The sequence below is a fragment of the Phycodurus eques genome, chromosome 4 (assembly GCF_024500275.1).
Source record: "Phycodurus eques isolate BA_2022a chromosome 4, UOR_Pequ_1.1, whole genome shotgun sequence".
Classification (NCBI taxonomy): Eukaryota; Metazoa; Chordata; class Actinopteri; order Syngnathiformes; family Syngnathidae; genus Phycodurus; species Phycodurus eques.
Genome location: NC_084528.1, coordinates 25,300,838 through 25,320,168, shown reverse-complemented (window position 1 = coordinate 25,320,168; position 19,331 = coordinate 25,300,838). Strand labels below are relative to the sequence as shown.

General features: G+C 41.8%; 1 protein-coding gene across 10 annotated transcripts in view; it reads left to right on the top strand.

Moving 5' to 3' along the window:
• Positions 1-3,549: 3,549 nt before the first annotated feature.
• The window catches only part of thsd7ab (thrombospondin, type I, domain containing 7Ab), a 114,438-nt gene continuing 98,656 nt past the window's right edge, over positions 3,550-19,331 (top strand). For all 10 annotated transcript variants that reach the window (XR_009768444.1, XR_009768442.1, XR_009768445.1 and 7 more), the window contains exon 1: positions 3,550-3,984. Coding sequence is in view for 4 of the 10 variants with exons in the window: in XM_061674803.1 (XP_061530787.1) it covers positions 3,846-3,984 (139 nt within the window). In the remaining 6 variants the exon portion in view is untranslated. The remainder of the gene's footprint in view (positions 3,985-19,331) is intronic.

Genomic DNA, 19,331 nt, shown 5'->3' with positions numbered 1-19,331 from the left:
GGCTGCTGGATCCTATCCAAGCTATCTTCGGGCGGGAGGCGGGTTACACCCTGAACCGGTCGCCAGCCAATCGCAGGGCACATAGAAACAAACAACCATTCGCACTCACATTCACACTTATGGGGAATTTAGAGTCTTCAATCAACCTACCACGCATGTTTTTGGGATGTGGGAGGAAACCGGAGTGCCTGGAGAAAACCCACGCAGGCACGGGGAGAACATGCAAACTCCACACAGGCGGGGCCGGGATTCGAACCCCGGTCCCCAGAATTGTGAGGCAGATGCGCTAACCAGCCGGGTCACCGTGCCGGCTTGAGGAAACAAAAAGTGAAAATATGGATTTTTAGACATAATTATTGGGACAACTACAGGAAATCAAAATGTGGAATTCTTTTTGACAAACGTATTGGGACAAATGCGCCGTTTAGAGTGTGCACAAACACTGGAACACTCACAGAATGTAGAATGTGAAATTGGTGATTTTTTTTGACAAAAGGATTGGGACACCTACAGAAATGAAGAACATTTGGACAAATCCATTGGGAGACATCCAGGAAGTGAAAATGTGGGGTTTGGACAATATTGGGACGGCTGCAGAAGAAAATAAGGAATTTGGACAGAATTATTGTGCCATGTACAGAAGGGAATAAACTATGAATTTTGACAAAAGTATTGGGACACTTAGCCATAAAAATACATTTTGGTCCACTCTGTGCTGTGTCCAAACTGACAAATCATAACTTGTTGGTAGTGATGGCACAGGTTGAGAGTTTCTGTTTGTCCACGGTTTGCGTCAGCGAGGTCACATTTTGTTGCCTGGCTTTGATTGTTTTGTAACGGGCGGACACGCTGCTAAGTGGGACGCCCTCAGCTTGCTTATGAATCAACACGTCTGCTACAAGTAATTTCGTAATTGGAGGCAGTCGCAGCCCGTGTGCTCGTTTATCGGCGCTGAACTGAAACAATTAATTCATACCATAAACCCCCATCACTCCCTCGTTCTTATCACTTCACGCCGTCGCCCCCATTTTTGCGTTAGTCTTTTTCTCCCATGCGCCATCCTCATCATCATCATAGCCTCCGCCTTCCCTGCATGGAGGCGCGCTCTTGTCTGCCTTTCTGATTCGGGAACAGCGGTTCTCAGACTCCCGCTGCTCTCCTGTTGCCCCCCCAACCCTCCAAACAGCATGTGCATAGAGGGAGTGGAGAAAGAGAAGGTTAGGGGAGGGAGGGGGGGGATCCTTCCTTATGCCAAGAGAGAAAAATACGAGCGGAGTGTAATAATAGGAAGTATGCCAGGCGAAAGACTCAATGCAAGTATACAGAGTTGAAAGCAAACCTGTACCTAAGATGGCTGCTTCAAAGACTTACTGTGTCTTTTCCAGCATGGGTTCTTGATACTTTTTTTGTGGGTCTAACCATGATAATTATGCCTACCAAATTTAATTGAAACCGGCTTCCGATGCCTGATTTTCAAAAAGTCTATGGTATGCGACAAAGGAATATGAATTCTAGTTTTTGTCTGTGTTTTATGGCATCAACAAATAAAACTCACAATGACAAAAGCTCACATGCGACACTATTTAACATTGTCCATCTACATAGCATGTGTGGTTCAAATTTAGTTATATACAAAGAGGACAAACAAAATCACCAGGAAAATGGTTTAAAAGGACCACTGGAAATGTAACCTAGAATTGCTGCTTGAAAGCAAAATGGCAGACTTCCTGTGCCTTCTGGCATGGCTTCTTGAGGCTTAGTAGCGGGTCTACTCCTGATAGATAGGCCAACCAAATTTCATGTTGATAAGTGTGACGGGCTTTAGGGGCTGAATTTTTCTAAACATTTGTGGAAGGTGCTACCAGACCAATTTGAACATGTTTATATGGAAATGGGTCAAAAATTGATAATTCAAAGCAAAATGGCAGACTTCCTGTGTATTTGATGGCATGGCTTTTTGAAAGTTTTTTTGGAGGTCTACTCGTGTAGACATTTCATGTTGCTAAGTGAAACTGGCTTTGGGGGGGGAGCTGAATTTTGGAGTTGATACATTCCAATTTCATGTTTTTTTTTTTATTTTTATGGCGAGTCATCAAAATTTGCTGCCACGCTCAGCCCACATTGCACTGACGAAAACTCAGATGATTGCAATTTAGTTTCATCCTTCTGTCTAGAATAATTAGTTGACATTTAGTATAACTCAAGACATAATTTGTGGGAAAATTGGGGACCCCTGGTAATTGTCAACATGAGCCTTGAACTTCAAACCAAAATTGGAGACTTCCTGTGTGTTTTGGGAATGGCTTCTTGAGACTTTTTAGTGGGTCTAATTGTGTAAGACATGCCAAACGAATTTCATATTGCTTATGGAAACTGTCTATGGGTGGCTGAATTTAAGATAACAATCAATAGTGCGGTAAAAAGGATCTTTCCAATTTCCTGCAACTTTGCTGCTATGCATAACACAATGACCACAACTCAAATTCTTGGCAATTTAGAGTCATATATCTGCCTAGTATATGTGCTTCAAATTTCATTGCAGTTGGCCAAAATCCATTGGGAAAGCTAGTCTTCGACGGTTCCAGAAATAACCCAAATGACCCGAGAATAGAAGTGATTCAAACCAAAATGGTGAACTTCCTGTGTCTTTTCAGCATCCTTGAGACTTTTTGTGAGTCTCGTCATTTTATTTATTTATTTGTTTGTTTGTTTGTTTGTCTTACCTTCATTCATCCAGGTAAGGCAATTGTGAGCAGATTCTCAATTGCAATGCTGACCTGGTAGCAGACAGCAAGGCGAAAGAAAGCAAAATAAAAGCAAATACACACACAGTACTGTACATAGACAACAAACTCTGCAGTGTGATCGTTACATAGTTACATAATACATTACATTATATGACAGCACATAGTGAATAAAAGGTTCAAATAAATAATAAAAGGCTAAAATCAGGTGCAGTTATCACGTGCAGTATCCCTCACTAACTTTTTAAACGATGATATTGGCATGAAAGAGGTGAGTTTTATTTGTTGCAGTGTTCTAGTCATTTGGGATATAAAATTGAAAAGCTAATTGACCAGACGTAGTGCGGAGAATGAGGGTGGTGGTATGCATGGTGAGCAGATACTCACGACTGACAGAAGTGTCCTGGAAATGTCGAAATTCACCCTAAAATGGACCTTAAAATGGAAGACTTCTTGTGTCTGTTATGGCATGATTGCGAGAGATGTTTGTGGAGGCCTACCCATGCCTACTAAAAAGTCCATGTTGCTAGCGTAAGTGAAACTGGCTCCGGGAACTACATTTCAAATAAAAGTTCCGTTGTGCGCAACAGAGGCAATTTTGGTGTACTCGAGCTGTAATAAAAGGACAGTGAAAGGTGGACAAGAGAGGTAATGCGAATGGGGGGGGGAGTAAGACAGCGGAAAGAGCAAATGAGTGAGCGAGGTGAGAGAGAGAGAGAGAGAGAGAGAGAGAGAGAGAGAGAGGTAGAGCGAGGCAGCACACTGCAGATCCTCGCCCACTGTCGCCTCTCCGCCAGCAGAGGAGATGACAGCGCAGGAGGGAGGACGCCATGGAGGAGCCTCTCTGGAGCCTCCGACAGCAACTCTCCTGCTGACCACCACCACCTCCTCCTCCTCCTCCTCCTCCTCCTCCTCATCCTCCTCCATCCTTCCATCAGTCTCCATGTGAGTGTCCTTCAACTGCCTCAAAGTGAACCGCGCTCCACTTCTTGTTGCCTCTTTTTAGGACTACTGTTTTTTTTCCCCCCTTGCCGTTTTTTTTCCTCGCCTGACCTCCCTGAGCTGAGTGGATTTACTTTTTTTTTTTTTTTCTCCCGGACTATGGAGCCGACGGGGTGGCGGCGGAGGGGGGGCAGCTGGCACCTCCTGGTGTCACTGCTGCTACTGCTGGGCTGTGTTTTCCGGCGGGATCTCGCACAGACGGACGACGGCGGGAAGTCGGTCTACTTCTGGGAAACAGGTAGAGCTCAACGTGATCTCTTGTTGATGTGCTAGTATGCGACTTGCAAGTGTCTGTGGGTTGCGGGTGTCAAATAAAAATCAAGTCTGTCGGTCCATTTTCCTTCAAAAGCCCACGCAACTTCAAAGAAACCAAACCCAAACGGGAAGGATGACCCCAATAGCAGCTCGCTGTGATCCGTGTTGCACTCGGTTACGCTCCTCTCAGGTGATGACATTCAGGCATTATTCCAGAACGGGAAGGGAGGAGGAGGAAAAGTAGGAAGAGGAGGAGGAGGGGGGGAGGGTTGGAGGCGTTTTTGATGGATTTGACACAAGGTGCTGTGGTGATGCTTTTGTTTTTTGATTGTGGCTACACAGGTATTGGTGTTAATTAACATGGCTACACAGGGAATACCATTGTTTAACGTGGCTACACGCGGCTTGTCGTCAGTTGGGGTTTTACGTGCAAGATCATGTGCATTAGTTAACCTGGCTACGCAGAGAATGGCATTGTTTAACCTGGCTAGACACAAGTTGTTGTGAGTTGGAATTTCACGTATGAGAATGTCATAAGCATTACTTAACATGGCTACACAGAGAATACAGTTAATTAACACGGCTACAGAGGGAATGACATTGCTTAACGTGGCTCCACAGGGATTGTTGTTAGTTGTTGATAGTGGTTAGTCGGACTTTTACGTGCGAGATCATTGTGTATTAGAACACATGCCTACGCAGGGAATCCCATTAGTTAACGTGGCTACATAGGGAATGCCACTACTTAATGTGGCTACACAGGGTTTGTCGTTAGTTGGACTTTAATGTACGAGGAGATCATGTGCATTAGTTGATGTGGCTCCACAGTGAATGTGATAGTTAATGTGGCTGCACGAGGAGTGTCATTGCTCAAAAAGGCTACACAGGGACTGTCGTCATTGAACATGGCTACACAGAAAATCTAGTTCGTCTCTCTCTATCTCACTTTCTCTCGCTCTCTCTTTCCGTGTGTGTGTGTGTGTGTGTGTGTACATACAAACCTATTCGCAGATTTTTTTTAAATTTTCTTTCCTTTCAGTTTTCTTTCTTTTATTTTTCATTTTGTTTTTGTTTGTTTGTTGAACACGTACTTGCTTAGTTAATAATTTTTGGGGTTTAAAATCATAACGGCTGTCAAATATTCACATATTTTCGCTATTCGCGGTCCGGCGGTGGCTATCTCCTGCGAATAGCGCGGGCCCACTGTATATGTCTGGCGTCAGGCTGAAACAACCTAAGTCCAAAATTGTATATCTGTCTGGCAGATATTCACTGATTGTGGATAATTGTGAAACGTATGCCCAATGATAAATTGGGTTTCACTGAACATTTCGTAGTTTGCATTCCAACCTTGTCGCCGTTCGACATTGGCCCGACAAATTTTGCCCCTCAACGCCGACTCCGTGCCTATCATGCCTGTGGTGTGTGTCATGCCCACCTCATCGTCTGACGCAGCTCACCGCCTCTTCTTGCATCTTTAAAGAGGATGTAGCCCGCTAAGGAGATTAAAGCAGCGGGGATTTAACGACTCAGGGCAGGGAGCGGACTTGAGGAAGTGGAGCGGCGTGCAGTCAGCGGAGCAACTTAACCTACATCCACCCCACTGTAGGTCAGCCGCGATTACGCCCCGACCCCCACGCCACGCCACCTTTTTCCTGCTTTTGAATGGGTGGAAAAGCTCCGGGAGGGCGCCGTGCTTTGAAATGTAATCCAGCCACTGGGAGTTTAGTTGGCCTCAGTGTAATGCATCACATTGATTGTGAGCCCGCAGTCTTTGTATTACATTCACACAATTTGGGGCTTTGAGTGAATCTCTAACGTGTTTTACTTAGTCCTTCAAATCATAATGCAATTACAGTAATACCTTGCCTTTAGAGTTTTTCAAGTTATAGCCGTTGCTTGTTTGATGTTTGGCTTTGTGTTGAGACCCAAAATTTATATTCCGAGCGAGCTTCAAATATGCCGTTGCTCAAGTAAAATGAAAAAATAATGGAGCAATTAAAATTTGTACTGCCGCATCCACTGGGCCCTAATGCATGTGGACTTTAACTGTCAAAATCTGCACTTGAATTGAGCAGACCCACGGGCCACCCTTGAACAAACTTTCATGCAAGTCGGTTGTGTATGACTTGGCCTCATCCTTCTAGCTAACAAACTAGCTGACTAACTAAAAATGTCAACAAAATGTGTCGGTTATGAAAAATTTGACTTTTGTTTAATTCAATGCACTGACTTGCTGGGTCAGAGCCCCACTTGGCCCCAATACCAGTAGACTGTAACTGTCAACATCTGCACCTTCCTGATGAGCGTGATCCTGCGAGCTGACTAACTAAGACTGGTTAGCACATCTGCCTCACAGTTCTGAGGACCGGGGTTCGAATCCCGGCCCCGCCTGTGTGGAGTTTGCATGTTCTCGCCGTGCCTGCGTGGGTTCTCTCCGGGCACTCCGGTTTCCTCCCACACCCCAAAAACATGCAGGGCAGGTTCATTGACGACTCTAAATTGCCCGTAGGTTTGAATGTGAGTGTGAATGGTTGTTTGCTTACATGTGCCCTGCAATTGGCTGGCGACCAGTTCAGGATGTACCCCGCCTCTCGCCCGAAGATAGCTGGGATAGGCTCCAGTATGCCCGCGACCCTAGTGAGGATAAGTGGAACGGAAGATGAATGAATGAATTAATTAATAATGCACTGACTTGGTGGGTCAGTTCCCCTTTTGGCCCCAATGCGAGTGGACTGTAACTGACAAAGTGTGCACTCAAATGTAATGGCTTCTTCCTGGAACAATCAAAAATATGTACGGAAAGTCCTTTTCCGGCTCCCATGCCATGCCACCTTTCTCCTGCTTATCTATGGGTGGAAATGCTCCAGGCGGGCTCTGTTCTTTGAAATGTAATCCAGCCACTGGGAGTTTAGTTGGCCTCAGTGTAACATATCGCATTGATTGCGAGCCCGGAGTCTTTCCCCCCCTTTTTTTTTTACCGCACCGTGTATTACATTTACACAATTTCGGTCTTTGAATGAATCCCAGACATGTTTTGCTTTATTCTTTAAATCAAAATGCGATTATGTTTGCTTTGGGTTGTTTTAGTTTTTTTCTTTACGCCTTACCGGTTGTCTGCAAAGTGAGATGGTGTTTGTGTACATTTGTGCGCCGAGGAGGGAATATTCTTGTGGCAAGCGATGCACTGATGTTTTGCATATTGATGAGTCTGGAGCGCAAGTACGGGGCATGTCTTGGAAACTGTGGGGAATGGCCCTGCCATTCATTTCCTTGCCTTACCTTCCTGCCTCGCTTTTTTTTTTTTTTGCTTGTGTGGAAATATCTCTTTTATTGGAAGGTGAGGCGGCTCAGACCAGTTTAATGTTCCGAGCTCTCTTTTGAGAGACCAAATCTCTGAAGGTAGTGCTGAGGATAACCAGATAAAGATAAGTGATAGTGAGGTATCCTAGCCTAACACAAGCCTATGATCAAGGCAATAAAGGCCTGACACACTTTTCTGGCTCCTTTGAGACACCACCTTCCATTTCCATTTTTTTTCTTCCTTACAACACTAACGTGCCTTCTTTACCTCTGCCAAGCACCAATGCGAAGGTGAGAAGTCTGCTTTTGATGGCAGTTTGTCAGTTAGCAGCATTATGCCAAAACGACTGATTTATACCTCAAGTACGAATTACTTCAATGCACATATTTTACATTTCCAAAGTTCCACAGCACACCACCAATTTTTTTTAAAAATCCATCATTATTCCAGTTATTCCATTTTCAATACATTTAATGCCTGCCATTTTGGAAGCAGCCATTTTAGGCGAATTGAAAGATTTTCCCGAAGTTAGAAAAAAAATTGCCCCCAACACCAGTTTCACTGATCAACACGAAATTGGTTCTACTTGTATATTATAACGGGGGACACAAAAAAGTCTCAAGGACCCATGCCTACAATTAAACAAGAAGTCAGCCATTTTTGTGTAACTTTGAGGGTTCTCTGAAACTTTGAGAACATTAGCCCCCATCACCAGTTTCACTGATCAATACTAAAGTGGTTGGACATGGCTATCATAACAGAATGCATGAAAACGTCTCAAGGACCCATGCCTGTAACTGACAGGAAATCAGCCATTTCGGTTTGAAGCACCCATTTTGGGTGAATTTGAGGATTTTCAGAAAGTAAAATAAATAAATAAAATAGCCCCCAACACCAGTTTGACAAATCGATACAAAATTCGGTGGACATGTCTATCATAACATGGCGCACGAAAAAGTCTTAAGGACCCATGCCTGAAATTGAGCAGAGAATCACCCATTTTTGTTTGCACCAGCCCTTTTGGGAAGTTGGAAACAAATAGCCCGTAACACCAGTTTCACTGATGATCAGCATGAAATTGGTTATATACAGTATGTCTATGATGACAGGACTCATGAAAAAGTCTCAAGGACCCATATGCCAGAAATTTAAAATGAAGTCAGCCATTTTGGTTTGAAGCAGGCATTGCTGGTGAATTTGAGTATTCTCGGGAAGTTAAACAAACAAACAAAAAAACTGCCCCCCCCCCCCCCAACAAAATTGGGTGGTTGTGTCTATCATATCACAGTGAACAAAAAACTCTCAAGGACCCATGCCAGAAATTAAACAGGAAGCTGGTCATTGTGTTTTGAAATAGCCTATTTTGGGCAAATTCCATTGCTTGTGTACTTTGACAAACTCCCACTGTAGGGAATTCGCCCAAATGTGCCCCAATCAGATGCATGCATCCTAGACGGAGGGGAAACGCTAAATTGTGTGAAGCTTTTTTGTTTATGTCAGCTAATGTCGGCTAAATATAAACAATTATTAATCATGGTGGCCGCAGTGCACTGCTGTAACCCTAACCCACAGAAAACAGCCTTGATTTTCAGCTATTTCACCTTGCTTGCATTGCAATTTTTGCACTGTATGCTGTTATGGGAACTGCCTGAGGCATCCAGAATCAAACATTGGACCGCACCTGGCTATTCACCCCACCTTAAATTATCAAATGTTGCTGTATTCATAAAGTAAACTCATTGTTTCCCCTGCAGAGGCGCATACATGCTCACATGATGACATTGGTTCCCTCCCCGGTGTCTTGTGTGCACTTCGTTATGCTCGCCGCAGGTACAAAAATGTCAAGACATTCCATACTCGCAATTACAGGTGCAATATCCGGCCTAGGTGTCTCAGAGCCTACCTCAGAAATTGCTTTTGGAGTTTTGACAACATTTTGAGCAAACTACAAAATAAAAAAATAAAAAACTACTGTACCTGAAGAATTCAAATACAAATGGTGTTAACAAAAATAGAGCCACACCTACATTGTTCGATGGTGCATTTCCTAACCCTGTAAAACAACTACCACGTAAAACTTGTGGGAAATGAAGATTAAATTGCACAAACCGCCAAGCGCCATAAGCATTTTGGCACAGTTACCGTCATCTCCATTTAAGCCAATCACTCAAACATGGCTGTGCCCATTGTCTCTCGATAACTCGCTGCTAATATAGCTTCGATTGTGATTTGAATGTGATTTTTCTCTCCCTTTGAAGCGGTTCGATTAAGGGTTAATTTTATTTAAGATTAAGGTTTAATTCCAGAGACTCGTCCTAGTGCAGCCATCCATCCATCCATTTTCTGAGCCGCTTCTCCTCACTAGGGTCACGGGCATGCTGGAGCCTATCGCAGCTATCGTCGGGCAGGAGGCGGGGTACACCCTGAACTGGTTGCCAGCCAATCGCAGGGCACATAGAAACAAACAACCATTTGCACTCACATTCACACCTACGGGAAATTTAGAGTTGTCAATTAGCCTACCGTGCATGTTTTTGGGATGTGGGAGGAAACCAGAGAGCCGGGAGAAAACCCAAGCAGGCACAGGGAGAACATGCAAACAGGCGGGGCCGGGGATTGAACCCCGGTCCTCAGAACCTTTGAGGCAGACGCTCTAACCAGTCTACCACCGTGCCGCCTATATATATATATATATATATATATATATATATATATATATATATATATATATATATATATATATATATATATATATATATATATATATATATATATATATATATATATATATATATATATATATATATATATATATATATATATATATATATATATATATATATATATATATATATATATATATATATATATATATATATATATATATATATATATATATATATATATATAATATATACATACATACATACATACATACATACACACACACACACACATATATATATATATATACATACATACACACACACATATATATATATATATATATATATACATACATACACACACACATATATATATATATATTCGGTGGATATGCCTATCATGGTAGGGGGCACAGAAACGTCTTGTCAAAAGTCGGTCTTTTTGGTTTAAAACAGCCATTTGGAGCAAATACAAGTGATCATACTTTAATGAACTCCTATTAGGGAATTTGCACAAATGAGCCAGACTCGGAAGCAGCTATCCTAGACGGCTCGGTGTCGGTGACACAACATTTTGCAACCATGATGTCAAAATTTTATAATTATTTCAAGGATTTACCATGAAAAAGGGGCCCGTTCATTGCTGCTTGTTGGTCAAATTTTTACCGTTCCCCCCCCCACCCCCTTTTCTTCCACAAAATCCCACTGAAAACCTGACAACTTTCAGAAAATTTGTCGCAAAAAGCAAAAGACACCTTCGATGTTGGCAGTATAATCTAGCGCGTTGCACTGGCAGCTAGCATGATATGTTGAAACTTCAAACTCCTAAAATCTGCATGTTATTCACCAGCATTTTGGTGAACCGATGCAACTTTTTTGGTGCTTTTGAACTTCCAGTTAACCCACTTGCCGCTAAAACTTTTATAGTTTAGATTTAGACATTTCCATTCTTGATTTGATTTTGCTGACTTCACCAACCTTATCAGTGACCTCACTCATATTTGAAATAGAAGCTGTCATCTCTAGGCAACCAGAACAGCCATCCCGCTGAAATACAGTAGCTGGGAGCGATGAGAAAAAAAGACATACAGTATACTGTACGCACAGTCTATGCCTTTTGCATTAAACATCCGATGATGAATTTATTTCCCACCCGGAGGAGGCAAAAACACCAGCGCGGCTTCATCCCCCCATTGGGAATACCAGTTTGAGTTCGAATCTCTGTGACCCTCGTTAGCATAGCACCTGAGGTTAAACACAAATGAGTTACTTAGCAACCAATTTAGGCCATGCATAAGAATTAACATGTGCTCCTTGGGATTTTTGGGTTTACAAGGGAGCCCCTGGCTTTTATTCAAATTCTTTTTACGCCTGTGTTTTTATTTCCATTCATTAGTTGGAGTGGAACCTGAGGCTAATGGATTGTCGTGACTTGCTGCTAAATGTTCAGTGGGACCTTCACCTAGAGAATGGGCACTTGAGTCATTGACATTTGGACTTGAGTCGACTCGGCCTTTTTGATTTCTTGTGACTTGTATGGACAAAAGCCAAAGGATTTGCAAATTGACTTGAGAGTTCAAGGCTGCAGTTCAGCACCAGTTTGAGAATGTTTATGGCCATCACATTGCTCAAACGCGTTTACAATTTACGCTATCCATGACAAGGTTCTCGAAACAGGATCTGTTCTTGACAAAATACGCAGCGAAAGGCCTACTACTACCACCACTGATGAAAACATCAAACTCCTACAGCAGGTGTTCGCAATACCAGGGAAAGTCTATCCAGAGGGTTGCACTGGAACTCAACATCCACAAAACCTTGATTCATGGGATACTTCGGAGAGCGATAATGCTAGACCCGTAGTTGGTACGTGTAGGCTTTATTAGTCCCCAAAGCATTTTGCCAGGCAGCAATTTTGTAACGACGCTCCGTCAATTGGTGAGCAATAGGCAAGGGAATGATATACTTACAAAAACTGCAAAGCCTAAGCTGTCAAATGCTGATGCCACATATGTCCGAATGAAATGGACCTGAAATGATAGAAAGAGAAAAAAAATAAGTGTATAATGACTTTTGGGACACCCTGGTACTGTACATGCATATAGCCAGTAGTGGGAAGGAAAAAAGTACAAATACTACTGTACTACCCCAACATTTGAAAATAGTTAGCTGTACTTTCTACTCCTTAAGGAAAGGAGATAACCTGACTTGACTGGCCCAAGACAAAATTACTTGAGACTTGTAGGTTTAAATTTGAGACTTTCACGTTGAAATGAGGAACTATTGCTAGCTCCTGACTAAATTTCTGGAGTGTCAGAAATGTGAATCCCGACGGTAATCTCACAATAGCCTAACCTTTTATTGAACAGATTTCAGCGTTAGCATTCTGAATCCACAAATGCTGTCTTTGTGATTTAAGTTGACAAATTTTCAACTCAATTTTATTTATGAAGCACTTTAAAAACAACCTCAGCTGAAACAAAGTGCTGTGCATAAATACAACAACATAAAACACAAGCCAATTGAACATAATAAATAAAAACAATAAAACAAATAAGACAAAGGCAGAGTCTCATGCTGTGTTGAAAGCCAAGGAGGAAAAAGTTTTATAAATGGACAGTAAAGGGTCTTTTCTTATGTGCACCGAGAGGTCATTCCACAGTTTGGGACCAGCAGTATGAAAAGTATTATCCCCTCTGAACTTCTGCTTGGACTTTCGTACCTCCAGAAGCAGCTGGTCAGATGGCACAGCTGAGAGAAAAACTTGAAAACAAATAACAGAATCTTAAAAGGAACTTTAAAGTGCAAAGGAGAGAGGCCAGTTTCTGAGTTATGTGCTCCCTCTTATGTGTTCCAGTTAAGAAGCGAGCACCAGCATTTTCAACCAGCTGGAAATGTTTAAGGGTGGACTGGCTAATTATTTTTCTTTAATTAAAACCGCACAATTTCACAACCTTTGAACCTTTTGGTGCAAAGTTGAAGGCACACCGAATACCCCTCACGTATGGCCCTGCCTATCAGAAGGTAAATCTGTTCTTCCAACACTGCAACTCCGCTTAGCTTTTGGCTTTGAAATAATAGTGTGTCCGTGTAGTCTAACCGTTGCCTGGAAATGGAGGACCTTCATCAGGCCTACCTGCCAAGTCATGAGCCGGGAAATTCAGTGTGGGGGCGGTATTATGTAAATTGGCCACATCACGGGCTCGCTGACAGACACATTTTGAGAAATAGGCGGCTCACAAATGATTTACTTGGTTGTATATCACACTTGGCACTCCAGAGACCAAATTAAATTATATGTGTAATGATAATATTAATAATTTGATAAATAATTGGATATAATCTGTCCACTAGAACTCTAACTATCAATACAAAAAGGTTTGCATTTTATATTTAGTTAGACCAATAATATCCATCGATCCACTCCAATTGGGGCAGGAACTCATCCCCGACCTGGAGAGGGCACGCCACCCTTTTCCGACTGAGGACCATGGTCTCAGATTTGGAGTTGCTGATTCTCTGCCAATCCAGAGGCACTGTCCCCGATATCCACGCGAGGTTGCAGAGGCGTGTCAACCAGGACAGCCTCACAACATCCAGAGCTTTTAGGAACTGCGGGCGAATCTCATATTTGGTTAGAGCAATAAAATCAAAAATCAATAGTTTTTCAAATATAGCCTCTATCAAATGGTTGAGATGCCACTTCCAATTAACCTGTTTTAAGGGGGTGCTCCTGTCTCATGCAAACAAGCCACTGCTCACCCTAGGCAGTGTATTTCAAGACAAGGCTGATATTCATGCATAAATCTGCACAGCAAGGCTCGGTGACACAGTGACCTTGAAAAATATGTTTTGTCGCTGTTGGAATATGGCTGAAATAAGGCAGAGGCAGCGGCGAGAATCCTCTTATCTCACTCTAAATAAAGTTTTGGGATGAAGTGTAATCTCTAAGCCCGGTATGCCTGCTATATCAGTAATAGCCAGGTTTAGTGTAAAATGTTCCATTTAGAACAAAACTCTCTTTGGCATCTGGCTGGGCCTGGGATGGATGGGAGCATTTAGCAAATACACAGAGGCGTCTCGTACGCCACCAAACAGATCAATCTGGCTCAGATGTGGAAATATTTATTTAAATGGAGTGCACTGTCATGGCATCATTTGTCGGAAAACCATTTGGGCTCCAGTGACGCGGAACGGCAGAAGTCGGCGCGAGCTAATTTTTCCACTTTAATACTGCTTCATTTCCGCATGACTGCTGCTGCTGGTGTTGCGCCTGCTAGTCACGAATACACAGGCGGCTACGATCTCTCTTTCTGCTTGCGAAGGCAGAGAAGGGATCAAGTCATACCTGTCCAAGTCTCAAATAAGTCTTACCTTAAAGTTCCAAGCAAGTCCCAATTTTTCTTTTCTTGGACAAATCAAGTCACAAATTCTTCCTCTTTTTTATTCTTATTCAGTTCTTATTTAGTGGAGGAGCAGGAACTCATGCAAGACACCAAACTGCCTCACTGGGCCCAAAAAAACATGAAATTGGTAAAAAAAAAACTATTTAACGCTGTCTCCCCAATTGAGTACTACATAGTTCTCGTCTTTGCAAACATTTTCAGCAATTGTTTTCCAACAATGCATTTAGAAACAAATTTCCAAATTCACTTTACAAGGTTTTAAGAAGAGATTGTCAAGATTTTTGCACTTTGTTCCTTTTTAAACAGAATCAATTCCGCTAATGATTTAAGTGTTCATTCTGTTCAAACCGACTGGGAGGCACAACTTAAGTCCTGTAGGTTTCAAACTTTTAGCGACTGGAAAAAATATCAAGAGTGCGCAATCTATAGACTCAGAATGCTGAAATAAGCACTCTTGACGTAGCGACTGGTGTACTCTAAACTATGTGCGGCGAAGGGTGAAAGGTTCGGAGATTGTGAAATCGTGACAGACCAAAATTTGTACAACCAGTCAGGAACTGCCAATCATGTCTTATTACTATAGTTCGGGTAAGTAAGACTATGATAGTACGACTCTTGACCAGACTTAAAATCGGCCAAGATTCCAGAAATTCAGTCAACCTAATTGGAATCTCAAGACTTTTGTGCCTCCTAACTTCTTGAAAATGAAGACAAGTCTGCCAAGTGTGTGCAAGCTGATTATTAAAATTCATCTGTACTTAGAATTTAGCGCAAAACCTACAAAGAAGATTCTTATTTGCATGCCCACAGGCTCTTTGGAGGGTTTCCCATCCCAGAGACTCCAGGTAAGGCTGCAGGCTGAATTCGGGAAACATCAGCTCCCAACGTTTCCTGCTCTGACTCCTACCTCAGTTACAAGGGGAAAGATGTGTGTGTGTGTGTGGGGGGGGGGGGTTAGTAAAGGTCACATCCCCGCGGTATCTCCTCACAAGTCAACTCTAAATTGAAAGACAAACAAATCCAGTGGCCATATTGTGAGCACTTAACCATCATTCAAATTTGCCTGTCATTCCTGTGACATTTACCTGGAGAGAGCTTTTCGATGCCTCCTCAGGTGATTTTTTTCAATAATGCCGCTGACGCTCAAGCGTAAATATGCTGCCGCCCGGCTGCGTTGTCCTTAATCCTTCATCTCCCCTACGTCCTATCCGTCAATCGTTTTTTTTTTGCGTCGTCGTATGACAGTTTGCTTTAAAATGTGCAACTTATATAGGCCAAATGGTATATTCAGGGAAAGTCTCTACTTGGTATGTAATTCACTCACAGACATGTAAACACAGATTGATTTAATGTAGTCAGGAAGTATTCAATCTATTACACTCGGATGAATATGAAAACATGACATTAGTGTATTGGCTCTTATGTAATGAGCATTGCTTGTGTGTATCAAGGTCGCAGTGTCGTGCTGGATTTATCAGTCGCTTTGTTGGACAAATGAATGGCCATTTTCAGGGTTTTCTGGGGGTTTCCACATTAAAAATGCTCCAAATTATGGAGCTATGTTCATCCTGGTGAAAATGTAACAGTAGTGCAGCCCGGAATTTGTTTGGAAATTCAGTAGCCCGAAGCAATTTTAACATAGCAACAGGAAATTTGGTAGTTGTGTCTATTCTGAGTAGATCCACAAAAAAGTCTCAATGGCCAATTCAGGATACTTTTTACCATTTCCAGGCTTATTTGTCCTGAAGAAAATATGTTTGGTAATTTATTAATTTACCCCTGAAGCCGTTGCAACATAGTAACTTGAAATCTAATAGACATGTCTATAATGAGTAGACCTTCAAAGACCTTTAGATCTTTTTCACTGGGTGTAGGTGAAGCATGGCAGCGGAACATGATGACTCGTCATAAAACACGAATGGCAAATCATCTGTGGTGCACTATGGATTTTTTTGTAAAATTCAGACCCAAAGCCGTTTTAATGTAGCAACTTGAAATTTGGTGGTATTTTTTTTATCATGAGTTGTAGAGCCACAAAAAAGTCTCACGAAGCCACGCCTGAAAACTCACAGGAAGTCTGCCAGCTTTCATGTATAACCAGTTCACACAACAAAGAGCATGTATGAAGGGATGTTTTATGTCTTTATGGTTTCTGTTTTTTTTTTTTGTATAATTTTTGGGACAGTGGTCTCTTGGAAAAGTAATTTCAGCCCTCTGTATGGTCCATACACGTATATAGAGGACTGACAATCAAAAATACCATACCATACGATAAATCTTTTTTGGGGGTTTGGGGGGCAACAGCAATAATTTAAAACATTTTTTTTTTTTAGGAACTACAGTATACAATAAAATTTAAAATTTTATCTTTTATTGTTTTTTTTCTGGTTATATATAACAGCTGAAAATGTTTCCTTTTAGGAAAGCGCAAAATCAATTTCTAATTAGGAACTGCAGTAACATCATCCATCCATCCATCCATTTTCTGAGCCGCTTCTCCTCACGAGGGTCGCGGGCGTGCTGGAGCCTATCCCAGCTGTCATCGGGCAGGTGGCGGGGTACACCCTGAACTGGTTGCCAGCCAATCGCAGGGCACATACAAACAAACAACCATTCGCACTCACAGTCATGCCTACGGGCAATTTAGAGTCTCCAATTAATGCATGTTTTTGGGATGTGGGAGGAAACCGGAGTGCCCGGAGAAAACCCACGCAGGCACGGGGAGAACATGCAAACTCCACACAGGCGGGGCCGGGGATTGAACCCGGGTCCTCAGAACTGTGAGGCTGATGCTCTAACCAGTCGTCCACCGTGCCGCCCAGTAAAATCATGTGCACAATAATTAAAAATAAAACAGCAGAAATATTTTCATTTTAGGATTGCACAACATCAATAATTTCTTCTTTTTACGACCTAGAGTAAAAGAATATACACGATAAAATTAAATGTTTAATAATATATACCAGTTTGAATCTTTTGTTTTTAGGATACCAATGATGCAGATGTGTGATACTAACAGTTTGAATGATTATGCATGAGGTTTTAAACTAATAGTCATTTGTAATAGCTTTGCCTATCAGCATTTCCTGACCTTGAAGGAATTTCACGCCGGCGTCTAGGCATCCATCACAATCTGTCAATGTCAAGGACCCCATATGGCCTGACAGCGGACATTTAATGTGTACATTCAGAATGAATATGCCGCTTATCACAAGACCTCACACGTGCACGTTTAGCCGGATAAAGCGCGGCTGAGGTGTGAGGCGTTCTTTGCGGGGCTCATTAAAAACGACCTAGAAAGTGCCAGAAGCTCTGAGAGTGAAAGTGACAGCACGTTTGCTTTGGTTAATTGTTAGTGGCAGTCTTTGCCGATGCCTCAGTTGATGGTCATGGTCTGTGGAATAACATCAACGCCCTCCTCCCCCTCTTTGCTTTTTATTTTCATTGCCTGTTGAATAGCCAAGGAAAGCTGCTAACGAGCAATAATTAGCCCCAGCAAAACCATAGCGACCGCTTCTCTCAACCTGCACGCTAATGGCTAATTAATGTTTAATATCTAACCATTGATCATAAGTAGATGCAGGACAACATCTCAATTAACCATCCCCGAAAATACACGCAAATGTTTTGGAGTGCAGTTATTTTGGCAATTTCCAGGGGCTCTTCAAAGACGAACATGCTGGTGCACCGAGATGAAGATCCAAATTATAACAAGTTATAACAAGTTGGAGGGACATTAAAATATTTGCAGAATATCTTAACACTTTGCTTGTATACATTATTACTGGGGTATAGCAGAAGGTGTCAACAAAATACTAAAATATGCATGCTGTGACAGTACTAGCTGGAAATCGCAATTGTAACATTCTGCCTCATGATCACCACAAGCAGCAAGTATTTACGACACACAGACGGGTCATAAAAACGGCCGTCGCAGCAGCAAACTTGCTAGTGATTCATCCGGTTATCAATTGGAAGATGATACCGACATCATGTGCCTCATTTAAAGCTGCGAGGTGTCACAATATCAAGAGAAAGAGCTGACTGAAAGGACGCCATGGCATGCTGGCAGACGAGGTGGAGAGGATTTTCCGGGATGAAAAGAAAAAGCATCAGCATGGTGTATCGACGTAATAAGACACAAGTCGCCCGCATTGGAGGCAGTAGTGGCAAGGAACCAAGTACAAATACTTTGTTAATGCACTTAATACTCCATCTTTGGCTGTTTGTGATATTTATTGGTGAGAATAGCACAGAAATGAAAAAAAAAAAAAAAGAAAAAAACAGCAACAACAGAACCACAGCAGAATAACATTCTACATTGGTGCCTTGAAATATGGGTTTATTTAGTTCCATGACCACACTCGTAATTCAAGACATTTGTATCTCAAATCATCTGTCCCCGTTGAAATGAATGGTAATACCATTAATTCATTCCAACCCCCCAAAAACAAAGCAGAAATTTGGCAATGTGTTTTTTTAATAAGGAAAATAGCACTCTATAATATTGCACTTTGTACAAACATAGTTATAATAAAATAAAATGAAAAGAATTAAACACTTTTTGTCACGTTACAGTTGCTTAAACTTTATTTTTCAGTCCAGCATTGTAAATTTGTTGAGTAGAGTCCAGTTGTATTTAACTTTTAAGAGTACAATACATAATAACTTTGTTTTAAACAATTATTTAGGTACAATATTTGTTGAATTTATGTTCAATGTATTTGCATTGACTAATTTAAGTACCTTTTTTGTTACGTTTTTTTAGTTTAAAAAATGTATTTATTTTTTCCTTTAGTTAAGTGCTGTGTTATATGTATGTTCATTTCATTTTTGGACTTAAATACATTTAAGAGTCTGTACTTTTTTACTTTTACATAAAAAGGAGTTGAATCACTCCTTTTAGTATATCTTTAGTTCTACTTAAGCACAGCCACTTCAGTTTGGAAGGAGG